The 21429-nt window shown below is 29.6% G+C and overlaps 1 protein-coding gene across 1 annotated transcript in view; it reads left to right on the plus strand.

Annotated features, from left to right (window-relative positions):
• The first annotated feature begins 1261 nt into the window (after nucleotides 1-1261).
• Nucleotides 1262-21429, plus strand: part of LOC107440842 (uncharacterized) — a 69896-nt gene continuing 49728 nt past the window's right edge. Inside the window, exon 1 of the mRNA XM_016053902.4 lies at nucleotides 1262-1415. Within this exon, the coding sequence (XP_015909388.2) occupies nucleotides 1376-1415 (40 nt within the window). The 5' untranslated portion in view covers nucleotides 1262-1375. The remainder of the gene's footprint in view (nucleotides 1416-21429) is intronic.

A 21429-nucleotide genomic window follows, 5' to 3' on the forward strand; every position in this document is an offset into this window, starting at 1 on the left:
AAGGCTCGTGCTTTACTTGATGACAAAACTAACAAAAATAGAATAAATAAAAATAGAAAGATTAATAGATTTTTAAAAATATAAGAGACTCAAAAGAGATAAAAATAGTTTACAATTTGAACATTAATATAAAGTTATTGTAATGTATTGTTAAAAGAAGAAGCGCATTTCTTATTTCTTATTGGGTAGAGATTCCTTAGTTTAAATATTTTGTTTTTCAAGCACAGTTGATTATTTTTCAAATCCAGGTAATCGTTCATTTCGTTACTATTAACAGAATTGACTATGATAAAATTCTCGTACTTAAGGCTACAGTAATTACTTATAATAATTAATTTAGTAATATTAATTATAATATTTATAATAATAATAATTAATTTAGTAATATTAATAATAATATTTATAATAATAATAATTAATTTAGTAATATTAATTATAATATAATAATTATAATAATAATGATCAATTTAGAAATTTTAATTATAATATAATAATTATAATAATAATAATTAATTTAGTAATTTATAATAATCATAATAGTTATAATATAATAATTATAATAATAATAATTAATTTAGTAATTTATAATAATCATAATAGTTATAATATAATAATTATAATAATAATAAATAATTAGTAATATTAATTATAACATAATAATAATAATAATAATAACAATAATAATTATAATAATAAATTAAAATAATTAATTATATTAACTAATTATAATAATTAAGTATTATAATTATAATTATAATAATAATAACAATAACCACAATAATTATAATAATAAATTAAAATAATTAATTATAATAACTAATTATAATAATTAAGTATGATAATTATAATTATAATAATAATATTAATAATAATAATAACAATAACCACAATAATTATAATAATCAATTATAATAATTAATTTTAATAACTTAAAAAAAAATCATAATTTTTTAATGTTCACTTTTTAGAAGTAAAAAAAACTTCACCAACCGTGGGAGTTGGTTAAGTGGTGCTAAAGGTACATGCTTAAAAAATCGTCGGAAAAATTAGAGATCATAAAAAAAAGCTATTAAAACGAAAGCTAAGATTTGTGCTCGACTCTCCGCCATACGACATGAATTACATCCATAACAACCACGAAGAATGACACACAACAAGCGTCCATAACACATCATTTTGGCGATTAAAAAATGAACTAAAAGTCAGGTGCATTCATTTATCGCCGTATTTGGCGCGGCAGTAGAAATATTTTGACTTCATCGAAGTTTCATTTTCATGAACGTCATCTTCGGAAGCGGTTGTCAAGGGATACGCAGAAACCGCTTCCCAATGAATTCAATATTCACCTCGCTGTTATGTTGATTACGTTTATCTCATGTCGCGGAGAAAACAATCAAACCCGAAACCATCAAAACGTAAGTTCAACGAATAATTTTTCATTCTTTTTCATTTCTGTTCAAAAAATTTTCTATCACATAAAGTAGAAAACAATTCTATATTTTTTCTTAAAAAAACATAGTTTTACACTCAATACTAGACTAATAAAAACATTATTAATCATTAAAAGGATAATAAATTTTTTTTTTACTTTTTAATAATCGCTATTTCTTACATAAAAATAATATTAATATTGTTGCTAATACAAAATTAAGTTATTTACAAAAATTGGTATCAGTATTAAAATGCATGTAGACGGATTTAAAAATGTAACACTACTAAATCACGTTGGTAATAATAATATAAATAGATTTAAAATAATTTTAAGAAAAATAAAAAAAGTAAAATTCCATTTAGAACGTTTGCCCCACCTTGATTTTTAAGATTTGCTGAGGTTTTAATAATTATAAAATAAGAAAATATGGGAACTTACTCATGTATAAAAGATATAAAAGTTTATTAATAAATAAAAATTTCGTTAGAGTAAAATTATTAAATTTTATGCCAAATTTGTAAGCGTAAATAAAACATTGTCTAGGAATTTAGATTTAACAAGGATAGTACATTTATGAATTTATAGTTTATCTGTTTGTTTTGTTGTCCTAAACTTAAGTTAGATTTTAAATAAGGATATGATTTATAATTTGATAGAAAGTAATATGTAGTAAAAAATTTTTGGATAAATTTTGAAATTAATTTAAAAAATCAATTGCAATTTTAAATAGAAATTCACGGAATTTGGGTAATTTTGTTGTTATGTAAACCTATTAATATGTATTTTTATGGTTTTCAAGCATTCTTTTTTTTTTTCTTCTCAAATTTAATAGCAAAATAAAATAAAGGGAAGTAAAATAAAATGTTTCAGCAATTTTTACTTATTTATTTGTTTTTATATTACTCAAAACTTTACGGAAAAATTTTGAGATTCCTTTTTTACATTCCTTTTTTACATTGTAAGGAAGAAGATTTTTTTGTTAATTCAATTAATTTAACCTCCATCTTCAAATATTTTATTAAATATAATTGAAAAACAATTATTTTCTTCTCCAAATTACATTAAGTTTTTTTTACTTAATTTTTAATTATTTTCCCCCCAACATTTTCGTATCCCAGCAATTCGCAACTTTCATATTTTAATTATTTTTGTTATGATTATTTTTTTAATGCAATAGTTATTTATTTTTTAAAAAATAATTAAGTTTTAAATATCTTTCTATTGACAATCAAACACTGAAAAACAATTAGTTTGTGTTTTTATTTCATAATTGATCTATGGTTTATCCGATTATCTTTCTAGTAAATATTAAAAAATCTATTTATTTTCGCAATCATCCAATAGAGTTTCATTCCTTCGCATAAATATTGTTTGTTTTACTCTCCTTTTTTTACAACTATTTCCTATATGATGTTCATTCATTCAGCTATTTAATTTAAAAATTAAAAGAATTTTATGTTAAAATGTTTTTTTAATAAAGAGTAACTATACAAATAATACAGATGTATTTAATGTTTTTAAGTAGAAATTTATGAGTAAAAATCGTATCGAAGTAGCATCGTATTAAAATCTCATAAAAAATTTCTATAATAAAGAAATTAATCAATTTTGTTAAACACTTTTGAATTTTTTTTCTTTCTACTGAAGAGATACCTATTAATAAAAATAGTTGCTGCATTAGAAATTGAAAAAAAAAATTATAACGCGTCGCTATGGCACCAGTTACTATGACGATCTTTTACTATGAAAGTCATTCTTATTTCTTGCTATAGTACGATACGTTGTATCCACTGAATGTTTACCTAGGGCGAGTTGTCCGTAATGCTATTGTCCATGTTTTATTATTAAGTTTTTTTATTAATTCGCTTTCGTGCCTGTGCCTATAAGTGTGAAAATCTTGATAAAAATCCAAATTTTGAACACTTTCCTAATAGGACTCATATTTCTAATGGAACTCTGCAACTGATAAAACAAGTTATGGACATTTCCTGAATTGTTATAAGCAGAATTTATGTCATCATTGTACCACTAACTCGTGGTAATTTTCGTCAATTAAAATTTTAATCATTTTCCGACTAGCTAGAGTGCCCAATTTTTAAATAGAACTCACGCTTATTGACTATTATAAGTTAAAGCTATACAAATACAAGTTAAAACTAAATGATGTAACTGATACAATACCAAAAAAGAGACTAACTGATACAATACCAAAAAAGAGAAATAATAAAATGAAATAAATAAAAAAATTTAAAAACAATGTTTTTCAGGAGAATTAAAATCGAGAAAAAAATTCTATTTTTTCCATAACTATAATGAACGTAGGACAGTTTAGTAAAAAACATCAGAAAATTTTCAACTCACCTTTCCAATATGGTGGCGCTTTATATTTTAAATATAAAAAAAATAATTATCCTCTTTATTCCCTGAAATAACGTAATTTCTAAAATACTCTTTTTAATTCGAAATATATTTTTCATTCTTCATGCTTTTTCCAGTCAAAATTTTGGATGGTTTTCCATTGATGGACCAACATAATCTTGATGGTAACCATCAATAATTCCATCATGCACCATTATATTTTTAGATGGTAACAAACGTAACCAAACATCACCCAAATTTAGGAACTCGGACTGATTTACGATGGTTCAACATAAGAATAGCAACTTGTGTTGATGGTATGTTCATGTTGAACCGACAGGAATTTTCATCATAGTTTCTCAGAAATCAAATGTTGAAACGAACCACCATCAGCCCAATGTAGGAATTTGGTCTGTTTTATGATGGTCCAACATAAAAAAAACCTAATTGTTTTAATGGTATATTCCTGAGAACCAACAAGAATTCCCATTAAACCATCATAGACCATCACGGATTGATGGTTCATGAGAATCAAACTTCTCTTGATGGTTAACCATCATAGTATTAAAGTAGCATTTTCCATCATGGAATGATGGAAGTGTGTTGGCATATCAAACATCATAAATGCAGAATGGAGAAAAAGTTGGATGATGGTGACCATCATGAATCGCCCTGAAACCAACATAAACCATCAAAATTTTTTGATAGGACCATCAAGAATTTTGCCTTGTTTTATCCTGATTGAAATATTTAATTCTTTGTGGCCGTATGCCACTATAGCAAAAAATGATACTGATCTTAAAAATCGTACTGAGTAAAGAATAATACTGATTCAAAATAGCTGTTCACTTAGGTCGATAAGCGTTTGTGGTGTAGTACAGAAAATGAAAAAGGGAACACACTGAATAACTTTTGATCTAATGATTAGATTTTCAAGCACAGGACTCAATCGTAATGATTCGCTGTCCTAATCTTAAATACAATAATTTATTAATGCAGGTGATATTTTGAATTTAATCAGACACGAAACCGTCATTTCTCCGAATAAACATGAATGGTCAACGGAAGAATCTTCAACGGATTAGAATTTTTGACTCTCAAGATGTGGGGTAGTCGCAGTCTGGAAAATATGGTCCCAAGAGAACTAATCCTAGTCCCCCTTAGGAAAGAATGTTGTCACGTAATACAAGGACCAATTTTTTCGCCAGTAAACACTATTAGCAACCTTTTACTCTTAATGTGTACTGCCATTTGTATTTGGAACAATGAAATTCAATTTAAAAAAAATGTTCACATACTACTGTGCTTTTGAAGATGGAGAACAATTCCTAAAAAGAGGACTTTTAACACTTCACAAGCATGATTTTTTTCTTCTTTTATTTTAAATTTTAGACATTTTATTGCAATTCGCATGTTTTTATTCACTGCTCTGGAATGCATTTATTAAGTTTTCAGTCGGTCAAATTGACATTTAATATTTTTTTTAACAATAAATAGATTTTAATGTAGTTAACATTTGTAGGCATTTTCATTACAATTAAATCTCATATTAGTTAAAAAAAAATTAGCTGCCTTTTCGATTTGGTGCATTATTTTCACGCCAATATCATCAATGCATGAAATGTATAAGCAAATTTTTTTTTTATTATTGTTTAGGAAGTTATTTTATTATCTAGAAAAAATTATTTGGATATGCATATTTATTTCGGAAATTTTACATTTATTATTGCACATTTATTGTGTATTTAGGAAAAATATTAACTAACGAAAACAAAATTTACATGAATGCAAGACAAATAAACTTGAACCACTGCGTAGGCGAATAGTTTAAGTTACATATAAAAATGTGAATTAAGTAGTTAATGAAAAAAAAAAAGCTGTTTAAGACTGAAGAGAGGAGGTTAGTTCATGATTTATTTGATAGATGGCTCTGTATCATACGTGTTATCTTCCTCCAATTCAAACTGAAAACATCAAGGTAGAGAGATAGATATACTTGAGATTTGATAACATTCACAAAACTATCTGAAAGCGCATCAGAATGAAATTAACAAAAGAACAAAAAAAGGACAGATTTTATAAGCATATTTTAGAGATTTGCAAAACCATTGTCTATAATATCATTCGCAGAATGATCGATGCATTTAAATCGATAACAACCAAACCCAATTACGATTTATCGTGATTAAAATCAGATATCTGACTCACATATGACTAAATCAAAATAACTATTTCGTAAGAATAGAAATATATTAAAAGAGTGATTGCGGGTCTTATCTGTTTCTACTTATACTGCCATAGCTTGGTAATCCGAACTAATTACTTTTCTGTTTTTCTGTACTCTGAATGAACTATTCCAAATCAGCTTTGTAGGACTTCCTTTTAATTTTTCATGGAAAAAACATTTTTTTTCTTCTTTACTATGTTTTTTATTAACCTGCTAACCTGTGTGTCGACAGCTTTTCAGCAAGCTAGAATCTCTACTGGAATGTTTGAACTCAACTAAATGAACGCTGGAACTCAACTCCTTGATCAAGCATTTTGATAAACAAACCCCCGTGGAAGACTCTTTGATGGAACTTATTCACATCTACGTTACATAGAGAGGAAAACCACAAAAACTTCGATGATTAGCCTGACGGCAAGGTACTCTAACCCACGAACCGTCTGCCACTGAAGATATTTTTTACGTCAGCACTATGATCGATGCGTTGGGATTCGAACCCGGTTCACCTCATGGGGAGGCGAACGCTCTACTCCTTGAGTTAGCACTGTTCAAAGTATGAAATGAAGCATTTTACACATTGCTTAGGCATGTCCCCTAGCATGGCCAAGTATGAAATTAAGTAAGTTTTCTTAATACTTGGCATTTAGATTTAACTGCTCCCTACTTTAACCCCTTCAGGACAGTGGTCAGATATACGTGATTGAACGATTTTCCCTTCTGACGATATCGTAAATAGAGTCGTGGTGGTTCATTGGACAGAGCGTTTGCCTTTCAATGAAATGAACCAGGTTCGAATCCCAGCTATGGTTGGTGATACGAATCCTGCACCCGACTTGCACCGAGCACATTGTTGACGTAAAGTATCCTCAGTAGTAATAGGATCACGGGTTAGAGTCCCTTACCATCAGATTAACTGTGGGATGTTTTCCTATCCATATAACGCAAACGCGGGTTAGTTCCATCAAAAACGTCCTCCACGGGGGCAGATTTCTCCTAATACTTGATCCAGAAGTTCCCTTGTCTTCTGGATTAGTTTCAAAATGCCAAGGCTACGGAGTTGAGCATTAGTAGTCGTAAACTCAAAATTGGGTAGGCTGTTCAACGACGATTTTAAAATGAAATATCATGAATAAAACAAGTCATTCTGACGGAAATTAAATTTCCTTTTCTTACTCTTTAGTAAGCGTAAACTCGGAATTCGTGGGCCTGAAGAAACGCTTCTTTTGACATCCCCCCATCTGAAACAGTTACAGTATGAAAAAACGTTCGATTCGGTTAAAAAAATATATATATTTATTCATTCGCACAATTTTTGGTGTTTTTCAACATTAAATTCAAATAACACCAACAAAATTTTTCAATGTAGATCAGAATCCAATGTTCGCAGGAAAAAAACTGAACGCGAAAGTGACTCCCATCTTTCCCGAGACAGAAAGGGTCTGACTCTAAACGCAGACTGATGCGTATCAATCATTCGAATGCTACTGGTGCGTAACAGCAATCTCATCAGGCATGCAGACCAAATGTTGGGAGAATCTCGAGACACAAAGGCTCGGGATAAGAAAATTGCATTTAATTTTCATACTCCCGGCGTGAAACACGATGGGGAGGTGACAAATCAGCATGAAGGTGTAACAAGTCATCACCTTTCTGTGGCACGAGTAGGTGTAACCTTTTCACACCGGCTTGAAGGGGAGGGTTAATCGTCACGCCCGTGAGAAAGTGTTGCGTGAGGAAAGAAGAGAATCGTTTGCTTTAATTAATAGATCTTTTATGTTCATGCCCATGTTATTATTCGGGTGAAGAAACTACTTGTTTTCTGTAATAAAGGGGTTGGTTCTAATAGTTCCATATTGAGCCCCATTACAGGGACTGCGACACCGGGGGGGGGGAGGGCATAGAGGCACACAGTCCCTCTAATATCACAATTTTTCGTTTAATATTTATGTAATAAAAATTTACAATTAAAAAAAATAATTAATCATCGTCTGAATTGTAAAAAAAAAAAAAAAAAAATTCTATTTCAAGCAAGATTTGATATTTCCTTGGTGAAAGCTTCGGCCAAATCATCCCTCACTCATCCCCTCGCAGGGGAAATATTGCTGACCAATAAGAAAGTTCTTGATTTTAACTGTCACAGTGAACAGAATATTAATAATAATAATAAAATAAAAAAAAACAGTGGAACAGAATAAAAACAATACTGTTGAAAGAGAGATAAATAATTAAAATTAAACAATTACTTATATTAATTACATTTTAGTTTTAAAAAACAGTTCGAATCATGAAAATGAGATTTTAATGATTCAAATTCTTGATTGTCATTGACAGCAGACCCAATTTTGAGTTTACGACTTCTAATATTCAACGCCGTATTCTTGTAATTTTCCAACCAATGTAGAAGGTAAGGAATTTCCTGGATCAGTACCCCCAGAGGTATTGATTTGTTATGGGAACATGGAGGACTTTGCGACTCGACAGATTTAACGTGCATCAGTCACCATTTACTACACGGGGAATCTTCGGCCGGCAGAGATCGAACCCACGACCTCTTGAACATGGGCACAGTGCCCTACCAACCGGGCTATCCTCCCTGCAAAATAATTATTATATGTGTGCACCGAGAGCCATGATGGCTCAGGGGATATAGGTCAGGGTGACCCGGATACTAATCTTCGCATCCGGCTTGCACCGACCACAGTGTTGACGTGAAACATCCTCAGTGGTAGACGGAGCATGGTTAGAGTCCACTTGCCGTCAAGCTAACCGTTGGAGGTTCTCGCGGTCTTCCTCTCCATGTAACGCAAATGCGGGGCTAGCTCCATCAAAATGTCCCCCACGAAGGCAAATTTCTCCCAATACTCGATCCAGGAGTTCCCTTGTTTTCTGGAATGGGTTAAAAATTACAAGGCTACGGAGTTGAATATTAGTAGTCGTAAACCCATAAAATTGGGTCAGCTGTTCAGCAACGGTTATAATTATAATATAATATAATACAATATATATAGATGCCAAATTTGAAAGAAAGAAGAAAAAAAAGCGGAATGTCTGTATATAATAAGAATTTTGAATATAATTTTTAATTTGGATCTCCAGTATTCAAATGCATTCCCTGTCCTCCCGCAATAATAGAAATTTCTGAAAGTCCCCTTCAATATTTTAGACAAGTAAAGAAAATGCTCGTAAATTATAATTAATAGAAATTCCTTAATGTTAAGAACAACAACAAAATTTTTTAAAAATCTTTTTGCTGGTATTTAGCACATTTAACAATTTTTTCCCCCTTATGCGCGAAATTTAAAGAACTGTTGTTACAGTGTAAATTTAATTTATGAAGTCAGAAAAACAATTTTAGCAGAAAACAACAAAAATTATAAAATTTTTTTAAGATATGTGTGTTGGTAGGACAGCACTTCATCAAGGGACACACTGACTGCTAACACACAGGAGCCTTTGTCAGTGGTGAAACAAAAAACTGACAGTGCCCCGATATGGGACCTCGGGGCAGTGTGTCCTCTTATGAAGTGCTGTACTGCTAACACACATATCTTAAATTTCTTTAATAATTTCTGTAGTTTTCTGCTAAAATTGTTTTTCTGACTTTATAAATTAAATTTACACTGTAACAACAGTTCTTTAAATTTATAAATTAAAGTAAAACAAATTCGTATTTAGCTGCTTTAAGCGCTTTTCTATTTTGATTTGTTATTTTAAAATGTCACTTACTTCTTTTGTCTTTTTCTGGATTTGTAAATTAGCTTCATTCTTTGATTAGTGTAAATTTAATATCATTCCCACCAAAAATCGGGTTCCTTCGACGCCTATGTTCTAATGTATAAATGACATTGATAGTTAATACTTTTCTTTTTTCTTTATGTATTTGAATTTAATATTAATTACTTGTATTAGCCTTGCACAAATTTATTTTTACTATAAAAAATATACATGAATTTTTATTTTATAGTTAAATGTATTCGACTACGATGGCGTTTATTTATTTGTTGTAACGATCTCTCTTCTTTCATAGTTATAATATTTTAAGCTGATAATGTTTATAATTATTTTGCTTTCAATTATTATATAACAGAAAGGCCGGGATAGCCTGGTTGGTAGGGCACTGGGCCCATGTCCAAGAGTTCGTGGGTTCGATCCCCTCCGGCTGAAGACTCCCCGTGTAGTAAATGGTGACTGATGCACGTTAAATCTGTCGAGTCGCAAAGTCCTCCATGTTCCCATAACAAATCAAAACCTCTGGGGGTACTGATCCAGGAGTTTCCTTGTCTTCAGGATTGGTTCAAAATTACAAGTCTACGAAGTTGAACATTAATAGCCGTAAACCCTAAATTGGGTCGATTGTTCAACGACGGTTTCAAAATAAAATAAATTATGTAACATAAGTCAAATTTTTAACGTAAACTTAAAACTTATATTTCTGTTCCGATTAATTAAGTTGTATTGTCCTTCTCCACGCTGTGGTTACACAATCATTTTTTTAAAACGGAAATAAAGATAACTAAGCTATTTAATTGATTATCGAAACAAAAATTAGTTATTCTACATTAGTAGATATAACTTTTTTTCCCCATTATCCTATACAAAGAATCTAAACATCACCACAGTATTACAACTGTACCAACTCACCAGTACACTGTTTCCATTACCACCTCAACTACCTTCTCATATTTTATGAGAAGGGATATAACCAATGGTAAAATGTTTAGAATGGAACTGTAGTCATCTAAACTATCTAATTCTATTCCATTCTTGTAGTTCTAAGATAATTTTATAGGGTTGGTAAACGCAACAGCAGTTCCACATGCCGCTCCAACAATAAACTGCCCGAAAAAGATAAGAGGAATGATAGTCTCTCTTTTGTAATTTTGACACAATTCCAAAAGCAAATTCTCTTTGTAAACAATCGAGACTCCCTAACATGATAAGATGGCGGCCAGTGATAATTTTCGCCCGGTTAAGAAAATTCTGCTGTAAATGAAAATGCATGTTAGATTGCATTCTTTTGTTCCTCTTGTCCTTTTGGCGAGCTTTTATCTCTTGTTTCCCCCCATCAGTGTTGAGTGACTTTTCTCTCCTTTGTTTTCTCTTTTTTAATCTTTAAGTTTTAGTGAACATAACGAAAATGACAGTTTTGTGAAATATCAGTTGTGTTATTTTCGTTGTGACATACAAATATTTATATTTTTATTTCGTGATTTTTATTTTGTATTTTGACATTTAAAATTACACTCTTCAAGATTATTAAACAAAAAAAAACAAAAAAAAAATTCATTGCAATATTTTTTCGATCACTGTTAAATAAAATGTTAAACGTAATGATAATGATGATGATGATAATAATAATAAACGTGAAAAAAATAATAAAAAATTAATTAATTTAATTTTTGCAAGGGATTATCTTTGGATAAACGAATTGTATAATTAAGTACGAAGAATTTATTATCTGATTTGCTCAGAAGCATGGCGAAATACACAAAAAATAAAATTTATAGATCCAAACTTTCGACCGCTCTCCTGAGCAATATATTGGACCCCCCCCCCCATATTTTCAGGGTAAGATACTCTATAATACGTTTGGGAAAAAAAGACATGTTTATTCAGAGAAAGTACGTTTTTGTATCTGATTTCGCCACTTAAAATGCCGTTTGCACTAATTAATTCTCATCTATGAGATCAGGCCCTCAAATGATTAAAATTGTGTCCTAGTACGAGTGTTCTGTCTTTTTTTTTCGCACTGTGCGTAAATTAAAACATAATACAGTTAAAGTTTAAAGTAAAATATTTAAGAAAAGTAAGAAACAAATTATTCCTTTTTCCAAAAAAAGGAAAATTGTTCCACAAAACAAGATAAGAAATTGATGAAACAATAAAATTTTGTAATTGATATATTTTACTTCGTTACCAGCTTTGAACAGCAGATCAATATCGAATGAGGATATATCCTTTATTAATTTTTAATTTCGTAGCCCTGCAATTTTTAATCCAACTCAAAAGACGAGAAAACTGCATTGATACAAACTTGCCTTCTTTTAAATCTGTGTGAAGCTAATATAATAAAATGCTAATTCTTAAAAACAAAAATTAGATAAAAAAATTGTAATTTCAAACTTTTCAAAAATGTCTGAGACATTATTTCGTTACAGCTGTCAAAAAAAGGTTAGAAAGTTCACAAAAATTTTACTGACTTCGAAAGCGTTTAAAAATTTCTCGACTGTCTTGTCATGAAGAACAAGAACGAATTACTGGGGGGAAAAAAGTACCGAAAAAAAAACGCACCTCATCATTTATTGCATAAAGTTATAACCTGATTTGATTGGAGATATTGTACCCGAATTCGACGTGCAGTTAAATATTTATTCAATAAACATTAGATATTTTTTTGCGAATTACTATAAAAAAATTGCGCAAATTTGAAAGAATTACTATAAACAAAATTAACACATGGTATCAGATAACTTTAGATTAATTTGGTGACGTTGTCCACGATTGATAAAAAGTTAATGTTGTTCATTGAATTTATCTGACATACAGAATAAAAAATAATTAAACATTAGAATACGTGCAGTAAACTTCTTTTTGATCAAATAGCGAGAATCAATGAGCTAGAAAATATAACTGGTTCATCTTTAAAATAGTTGAAAAATCGAATTGTCTGTAGTTAAATTTAAAACAAACAGAAAATTCCATTTCGGAATCTAATGACACTTTCACAATAAAACGTTGCTAGTTTTTCAATAATAATAGTTACAGTTTTTAGTACAGGGAATTACAGTTTTAGAATATAATTTATGCAAGCATTGATTACATAAAATACGAGCAATAACCCTTTCTAAAAAGAAAAGTGTACGAATGAGAAGAAAAAAAAATCATCTGATGTGATTGATTTCTAAAAAGTTCGCCGACAAGCTGAAACAGGTCGAATACGATAATACGTCAATCATTATTGATAACTATCAAATTCCATCGAATATCGCGACATTTATCGTTAACATAACATATCAAAGAAATAATATCGCAAGTGTTATACACAAACTATAATTATTGAAGACTATAGTGTCAGTGTTGAACGACTTTATTTTAGCAATGAAAGTATTAATTGACGTAAAAAAAACCCTGTAAATTAGTTATGGTGGAAAAACATCGCGATATATTGTTAAATAGAATTTTTTTTTTTTACAGTACATTGCAATATAAAAGCTTGTGCTCATCATCTCCTCTTGGCGACTTCTTAGAAAAGCCGTCCTAAAACCAATAAGTGTTGCATAATTAAAGAAATAATAATGTTAGACGCGTTAAAAGGTGTTAATTTTCCTGCAAGTCAAGATATAAGTTCAGCCTTTTTACAGTGCTCAGAAAAAAAAAGTAATTTTGTTCGTAATTATTTATTATTTTATTCATTTGTCTTCTCTTATATTTTAACAGATATAATTCTAAGAATATTTTTTTTACGTAAATTGTCGTATACTTTTGAGATTTTTGTTTAAACTTAATTCTAACAAAGCAAAACCTTTTTTTTTTTTTAGTCATTTTCGGTTTGATTTTATAAAATCATTTATACGTAAAATAGTGTTCAAAAAGTTGCTTTGTAGGTTAAATATCTAGATTTTTTTTAAAATTTGGTTTATTGGTTAAAATTCGGTTTTAAAATATGGTTTGATCTGTATTCATTTACGGTCTACAGAGGAAGAACCTTAATAAGGAATAAAATAAGTTATTATTAAAAACAAAATCAACAAAAATTTGTGGTCGCCTTATTATCAAATGCTTTTTCTTTCTGGATTGACTCCGTTAAACGCCAAAACATTTCAAATTACACGTTGAAAAAACTGTGTCAATTGATGTTTGTCGTCGGATTGATTTTCATATCCAGTCTATGTACGTGTTTCGAGACGTCACAAAATACTTTTCCTTCCTCAGCATTTGAAATCATCGTCAAGCCAGTCATTATACGTTAATAATAAAAAAGAATATAAAAATACTTTAAATTATTATTATGTAAATACATTAAAAATGCCTGCTAGTGAAAATAAAAATAAAAACAGCAGCGGTCGCCATAGCAACGCATGCAATGACGACGCATGCGCACTGTTAGTATTACTCTTGAAGATTGACTCTTGTGTGGACGCCATCAAATCCAAACCAATACCCATTTTTCCAATGAGTAAAATATTATTTTTTAAATGAGTGAGGATTATTCTTTATTTTATTATTTTGGAGATTCAAAAGTGTGACATACACAATCAAAGAACGATCTCTGTGACATTTATAGTTTGAGATAAAAATCCATCATCTGGTGTCCCAGAAAGCACCAAGGAAAAAAAAAAAAAAAAAAAAAAAAAAACAGCTTACGCATTTCATATTCCATTTCATCTTTTTATCACCACCATCTTACTCGACACGCTTTTGTACTCACACGAGTTGGAAAATTTTTGATAAATAGAATCGATAAGCGACTTCTCTTATTCTCGCACAATATAAACGAAAGGAGAAAAAAATAATCATTAAATTAATAATGAAAAAGAAGACACGATTTGTAACAAAGATATCACGTGATAAAAAACTAAACCGTCGTCATACATTTCAGAGTACGGGCAATATTTGTCAAAAGACGTTTTGTGGATAACATCATCTCTGAAAAGATTGAAATCAGCCACAGGGAGAGTTTCTAAGATTTGTAGTAGATACCGCATAATTGTTTTTCTGACTTAAATAATTTTATTTATTTATGCGTATATTTTAATGATCTATTAATTAGTGTGGGTACTTTTGTCGCAGTAAATCAACTCAAAAATTCTGTCCTTCCAGAACCTTTTAGTTTTTTTCAACGGGATTTACTTGGGTTTAGTAAGCGAAATGCATGGTGATTACTAGAGTCCGGATTTTGATGAAATTAAAAATCTCAACTTAAAAAGTGCAAAAAATGCCCTTAAAAATGCGAAAATTGCGCTAAAAATGCCTTATGACATGACTTAAATAAAGTAAAAATATTGAACTGAAAAATGGTTTTACTCTTTAAAATTATTATGAGTCATTTCAAAAAATATAGAGCACTGCAATACTTGTTCTACGTTCATTAAAGTTTGAAAAATATGTTTTATGTCCTAAAATAACAAAAAAAAAAAAAAAAAGAAAGGAAAATGTATTGACTCCAAAACATTTTCATTTTGTATGGAAACTTTAATGAATATAACAACTTCCATCTCATAATATTACTAAATATCAGAATTACATTGGATTATTAAATGATTTTTGATATTTTGAAATGTAAACTTGCGTCTCTTGTCTGAAAGTAAATTTTCATACCTGGAGCAGCTTCTTTCAACGTCTACTGATGTTGTTGGTGCATACTTGAAAAAGACGGTCTCACTTGCTGACAATTCGTCTTCAATTTGAAAAGATGTTGCTTCACCTGTTAATGTCCTAGCGATTTTCTTCATTGTTTGGAAGCCAGTGTTCTTCTCCAAAACTTTGTTCAATTTAGCTGCTACACTTTGTGCTGTCTTTCCCCTTGCTTTTTGCAACACTTGACTCACTACGTCAATATAATTTATTGCATCGTTAAGTTCCAATTCTTGTTTCTCCAAGCTTGCAATTGTCGAGGGCACAATAGCAAAGTTAGACTTGATAAATGATAAGTTTCCTTCGATTTTATCAGAGGCCAAAACGTTTTGCGCTATCTTAATTGATGCAGCATCATCTGAATCAAGACAAATTACAAGACGAATCTTGCATTTCATGTAATAAAAATGCCCCAAAAAATCATAAAAATTGGAAAAAATGAACAAAAAACTTAAAAAATGCTTGAAAATGCAAATTGCGCCCCAAAATTTAAAAAAAAAATGACCTACAAATCTAAAAAATGTTCTAAAGGACAAAAAATGTCCAAAAATGTCATCAAAATCCGGGCCTTAGTGCCTCCAATCAAGCCGAATTTCGCAACTTAGTTAACACAAGATACATTTTAAGTTCGTTATGACTGTATGCTTTTTGTTCAATTGATGTCTTTACTTTCTCCAATTTCTGTCTCGGTTCGCACCGACCTCAGTAGTCAAAGAATATATAACATTACATTATATATTCTTTGCAGTGGTGACGTACAGTCTCTGGCCAAATTATTAGATGCATATGTAAACTCTTAATTATCATGTATCGCATACTATACAGTTTCATAGCTTTTACACGATTGAAACAGGTTTGCACTTGTTTCCGTTCGTGTATTAATTGGTGTTAACATTGTAATGCAACACGTTAAAAATAAATAGAAATAGAAAGTATATAAAAAATTTCCTGAATAAAAACCGATTACATGTATGTTTCAATATAAGAGTATTGCATATAAACTCGTGCAAAACATAAAATTATTAAAAAATTACAGTGTGTCTAATAATTTGGTCGAATTATTATAATATACTAATATAACACCTGGTGTAATAAATATTCTATATTTATATAATATATCGTTTAATTTATCCAATCGTTGAATTTATATTATATAACGTCTTATTTAACAAATTGATACACTAACGTAAACAACTGCAAACCGGTTTCAGTGGCGTAAAAACAATAAAGCTGTGTAAGTATCACCTGATAATTAAGATTTACATAGAATCTTATAGTGCGTCTAATAATTTGGCCAGAGACTGTAAAATATCCTCAGTGATAGACGGATCATGGGTTATAGTTCCCTCGTCGTCAGGCTAACAGTAGGAGGTTTTCATGGTTTTCCTCTCCATGTAGCGCAAATGCAGGTTAGTTCCATCAAAAAGTCCTCCAGGAAAGTAAATTCCTCCCAATCCTTGATCCAAGTATTTCCTCGTCTTCCGGATTGGGTCCAAAATTACAAGGTTACGGAGTTGAACATTAGTAGTCGTAAACCCAAAATTGTGTCGGCTGTTTCAACGATGGTTATAAAATATAAAATTAAAATAGGAGCAATATTTTTTCGAATTCTGCTCTTTTGAATAATTAAGAATGTTATTTATTTCCAATAATTCTTATGTATTCAGAGCTGTCGTTGAATTTAGAGTCTCCTTGTCTTCTGGGTTGGGTTGGAAATCACATGACCGCAATTGATCGTTCAACTAAATATTCGATTAGTATGCGTGAAAATAAAAATAAATTAGTAGTACGATAAGATGCTTGCAACTGTATCATTATCGACTTTTTTAAAATCCTTTTAAAACAACCCCTTGATTGTTATTCGTAATAATTAATAGATTGAAGTTAGAAAACTGTTTCTCTTTATAAATAAAATACATACGGTTAATAATTACAAATTATATCAGTGAATGCAGTTAATACTTACAAAAAATTATGAAACTGAAAATATTTTAATTGATTGATCAGAATATAAAATAACTAATTATATTATAGTTCTAAGCATTTCTCGCATTTGAAGAACTAGTTAATAAATATTTTTCTAAATAAATTAGAAAGTGCAATTGAAATCAAATTAAATGTTGCCTTTTAATGTAAGGATTAGAATTTAAAGTTTTATACTTGTTCCGATAACAGTAGAAGAAATAAATTATATAAAATTCTGAAATTGCTTAAAAAAATATAAATAAATAAAATAAAATGAAACAAACAAGCAAAAAAAAGAATTAAGCATCTCACACACATAGTCGAACAATTATAAACATCTTATGACAAAAGATTAATATTCAAGAACAATGAAATTGTTACTATGAAATATGCGATAGCATATGTGAAAAAGCGAATTTTTTTTTGTATAGTGAAAATGAATGAAGACGTGAAAAGTGAAAATGAATTTGACGTAGTGTGTTTCTAAGTGACGTTGTGTGGTTATCTCGACCCTTATTGGTTGTTGAAACGTGGCATTTGTTTACGTTTATAACTCTTCTTTCCATTCTATTTCGAGTAAGCCAAGCCAATTATCAATTCTCTTAAGCAACACATTCTAAATTCTTTCACAGAGATTCTTTCTCGAAGATATCAATTCTTTCACTGTATATTTAAACAGAGACACACAAAGACAGTAACGAAACCGTGAGGATTATGAACTAATTATGCATCGAAGTTTCCAGGTACACAAAACAAAAATATACCACAGTTACAATAAAATAATAAATCTAAGTAATGAATAGTTAGTAATAAATAAATAAAATAAGAAATAATTAATTTCCATAATATTGAAAATTTTATCTCTTCCTTTAACTTATTAAAACCTGCTAAACAAACCGAATTCGAGAAAAGTTTTCACCTTTGACTTCTCCGCCCTGATACTAATTTAATTCAACTACGTACATTCAAAGTATCATTTTTATTTTTAAAATGGGCAGATTTGTTTAAACTTTCGAAATAGATGGCGCTACAGCCTCTTTCCTTTTGAAAAAAAAAGTGTTCTTTAATTTTTCCTGAGTTGACGTTCTTCAGACACGCATATATTTGCTGCTACGCCAGTGCGGGAATATCTCGCCAGTTCGATGCTATCTCGCGTCGAACTTGAGCACAATGGCGCCAACCAAAAAGAGATTCTGCGATACGATATCGCCAAAAACCCGATCGCTTCCCCTGATAAAATCGTAATACCATATGACGATGAAAAAGAATAATAATAATAATAAAAAAAAAGTAAATGATAAAAAGCATTTTTCCTTATCGAACTTGTGCAGTTGGTTGGGCTGGGCGTTTTTATTATCAAAGGCTGGTATCTTATTTCTTAGATTCTCAATTATGAACATGGAAGTTACGCCAAAGGCAGTTTTTATTTAGACATTTATCTCAACTTCTTTCCCTTTTATTTCATCTCTTCTTCCTTTTTCTTTTTTTATCTACGTTATTTCTTAAAAGAAAAGATACTTTGCTTAGATAGGAGACTACGAAATGTCGAAATAATCCAGGATTCTATGGGGGTTATTAAAAAGAATACGTTGTTGATTTTCTTTTCCATCTTTCTTTGTCCTCTATTTTTAAGCAATTTGTTTTTCTTTTTTTCTTTTTTTTTTCTTCAAAAGATGTCCAGATTGCTGTTTTAAAATTTTTTTAATTCCCTTCCTGACTCAGTCGCATTTTTTTTTTGTGAGAAACATTTTTTTTAGAAAATAAAGTGTTAGTTATTGTCACAATTTACGACAAAAAAGTTATTCTTACGAATTTCAGTGATACCTGTTTAAAACCGTTGTTAATGAAAGGCCCGGTTAATGTTGAATACGTTTCATAATTTTTTTTTTCTTTCGTAAAACCCATTTTTTTTAAAATTAAGTTAACCTTGTTCAAAAACAAGCTAGATGTTACCTAGCTCAATTGATCGAAACTATCCTTTGTCACTTCGTGAATTTATTTAAGTTCACAACGTAAACATGTAAATTTATTAAAGTAAAGAAAAGCTGTGTTAAAAAAGCATAAATAATGCCACATAAACCGAAAATACTATAGAGTTTCGGTTCTGAAACTTTCCTCTTTTTTTTATGCATCTCGATGAGGGTTGTTAATGTTTCCACAATTTAGTGTCACCCCCAAAGTTCGTATTCGATATTAAAAAATGTCTTATCTTCTTTTTCTTCAATGGCATGGCACCTGAAGGTTGGACCTAACCTACTCAAGAACTTTAATTTAATTTAATTTATTAATTTATTTATTTTTGTTTAACAAAACATTTTTATAGTAAAACTGTTAAAGGAGAAAGGATTATGGGAAAACTTATTTTCTAAGTGTGGTTGTAGATTTCTATGTATAGTTTGTTTAGTGTGTAATGTATTAGCTTTTTTTTTCTTTTTTTTTTTTTTTTTGAATGGACATAATTTAACAATGATTTTAAAATTATTAAAAAAAAATTTTTTTTTTGTAGCATATTGTGATAGTATTGTTTGAAATAGCAACAGTGATTGCAATAGTTTATAAGTTTCATGAATTATTAACGAATTAAATATGTAGAATCTCTCTATAACATAGTTGACTTTACAGCAAATTTCTTCTTAAAATGAAATTTTTATAGGAACGTTTATGAGCAATCAAAATACTCACCCTCTGACGAAGTGGTTTCTTCAGTTTTTTTTATCTTTTCAATTTTGGAATTTCTTAGATGTTTATCTTTTTTTCCCCAGTCATTTTTGAAGAAAGATGAAGTTATTTCTGTGCAACAAATTCACTCTTCCAAGAGCCTGTTTTGGGAAACATTTGCATTAATCACTCTAAACTATAATTACTCATAAACCACTCATTTTAGACATTCCTTTATAATGTGCATTACTTCATTTTAATTAAAAATCATAATTATGTACTTTTAAGCTTACCACAATATTTTAAAGTTTTGTAACAATTACTTAAATACTTGCAAAAAGGAAATTTGAGAAAAGACTGCAGAGGCGTACATAGACTTAGGTGCAACCTTCTGAAAGATTCTTAAATGCGCCCTATCTTAGACTTAATTAAATATATAACATGAAACAAAAATTACTTCATATTTATTAAAAATCATAATTATGTACTTTTAAACTTAACACAGTGTTTAAAAGTTTTGCAACAATTATTTAAATAGGTACTTTCAAAAAGGAAATTTGAGAAAAAACTGCAGTGGCGTAAATAGACTTAGGTGCACCCTTCTGAAAGATTCTTAAATGTGCCCTATCTTAGACTCAATATAAAAAATTAAAGCTATAATATGAAACAAGAACACAGAACATAATGAAGAAACATTCGATCATTTACTTCACTTTGCTTTAAACTTTGTTTAAAGATTCCCAAAGAATTATTCCACTCATATAATTATAAAGAATTATTATAAATTATTATTATAATTAGAGAATTATAAAGAATCATTACAAAAAAAATTAAAATGTAAAAATTTCGTCTTATGTAAAGTTCAATTTTTTATTTAAATTTAATCTTAAAATTAATTAACTGTATTAATAGCTAAAGAAAAAATCAGAAAGGTTGTTTTGACTTTCTACACATTCTTGGAAGGGGATGATAATCCTAAAATGAGTTATCTCTAATTATTTCAAATTTGGAAAAAAGGGGGGCCAATCAAAAAATACCTGGCTGATAATTGGTTACAATTTCTCTTATACATTGCAATTATATTATTATTATTTTAGGGCTTTTTTTTAAAGTTAGTGATCGCAAAAACTATTAATTACTATTTCTGTTATTTAAGGTTAATTAATTTTGTTAATATGCGAGGTAGCAAATTTTAATTTTCGTTTGTTGTTGTTCTTGTGCTGGGCCATTTAAGGCGAGGGGTGCGATTGTTCTTGTTTTCCAGAGGCGTAATATATGGCCAAGAATTTGACTTCTGTCACACCCATACGTCACACCCGTTCATAGGGTGAACCCATTTATACACCCACCATTCATTCACAGATAGTAATTTTGACCACCTGAACCAGACAACTATCAATCTCCAATCAGTACCCCCAGGGGTATAGTTTGTGAT

The sequence above is a fragment of the Parasteatoda tepidariorum genome, chromosome 4 (genome assembly GCF_982258835.1).
Source record: "Parasteatoda tepidariorum strain Cologne lab strain chromosome 4, Ptep-v5.0, whole genome shotgun sequence".
Lineage (NCBI taxonomy): Eukaryota > Metazoa > Arthropoda > Arachnida > Araneae > Theridiidae > Parasteatoda > Parasteatoda tepidariorum.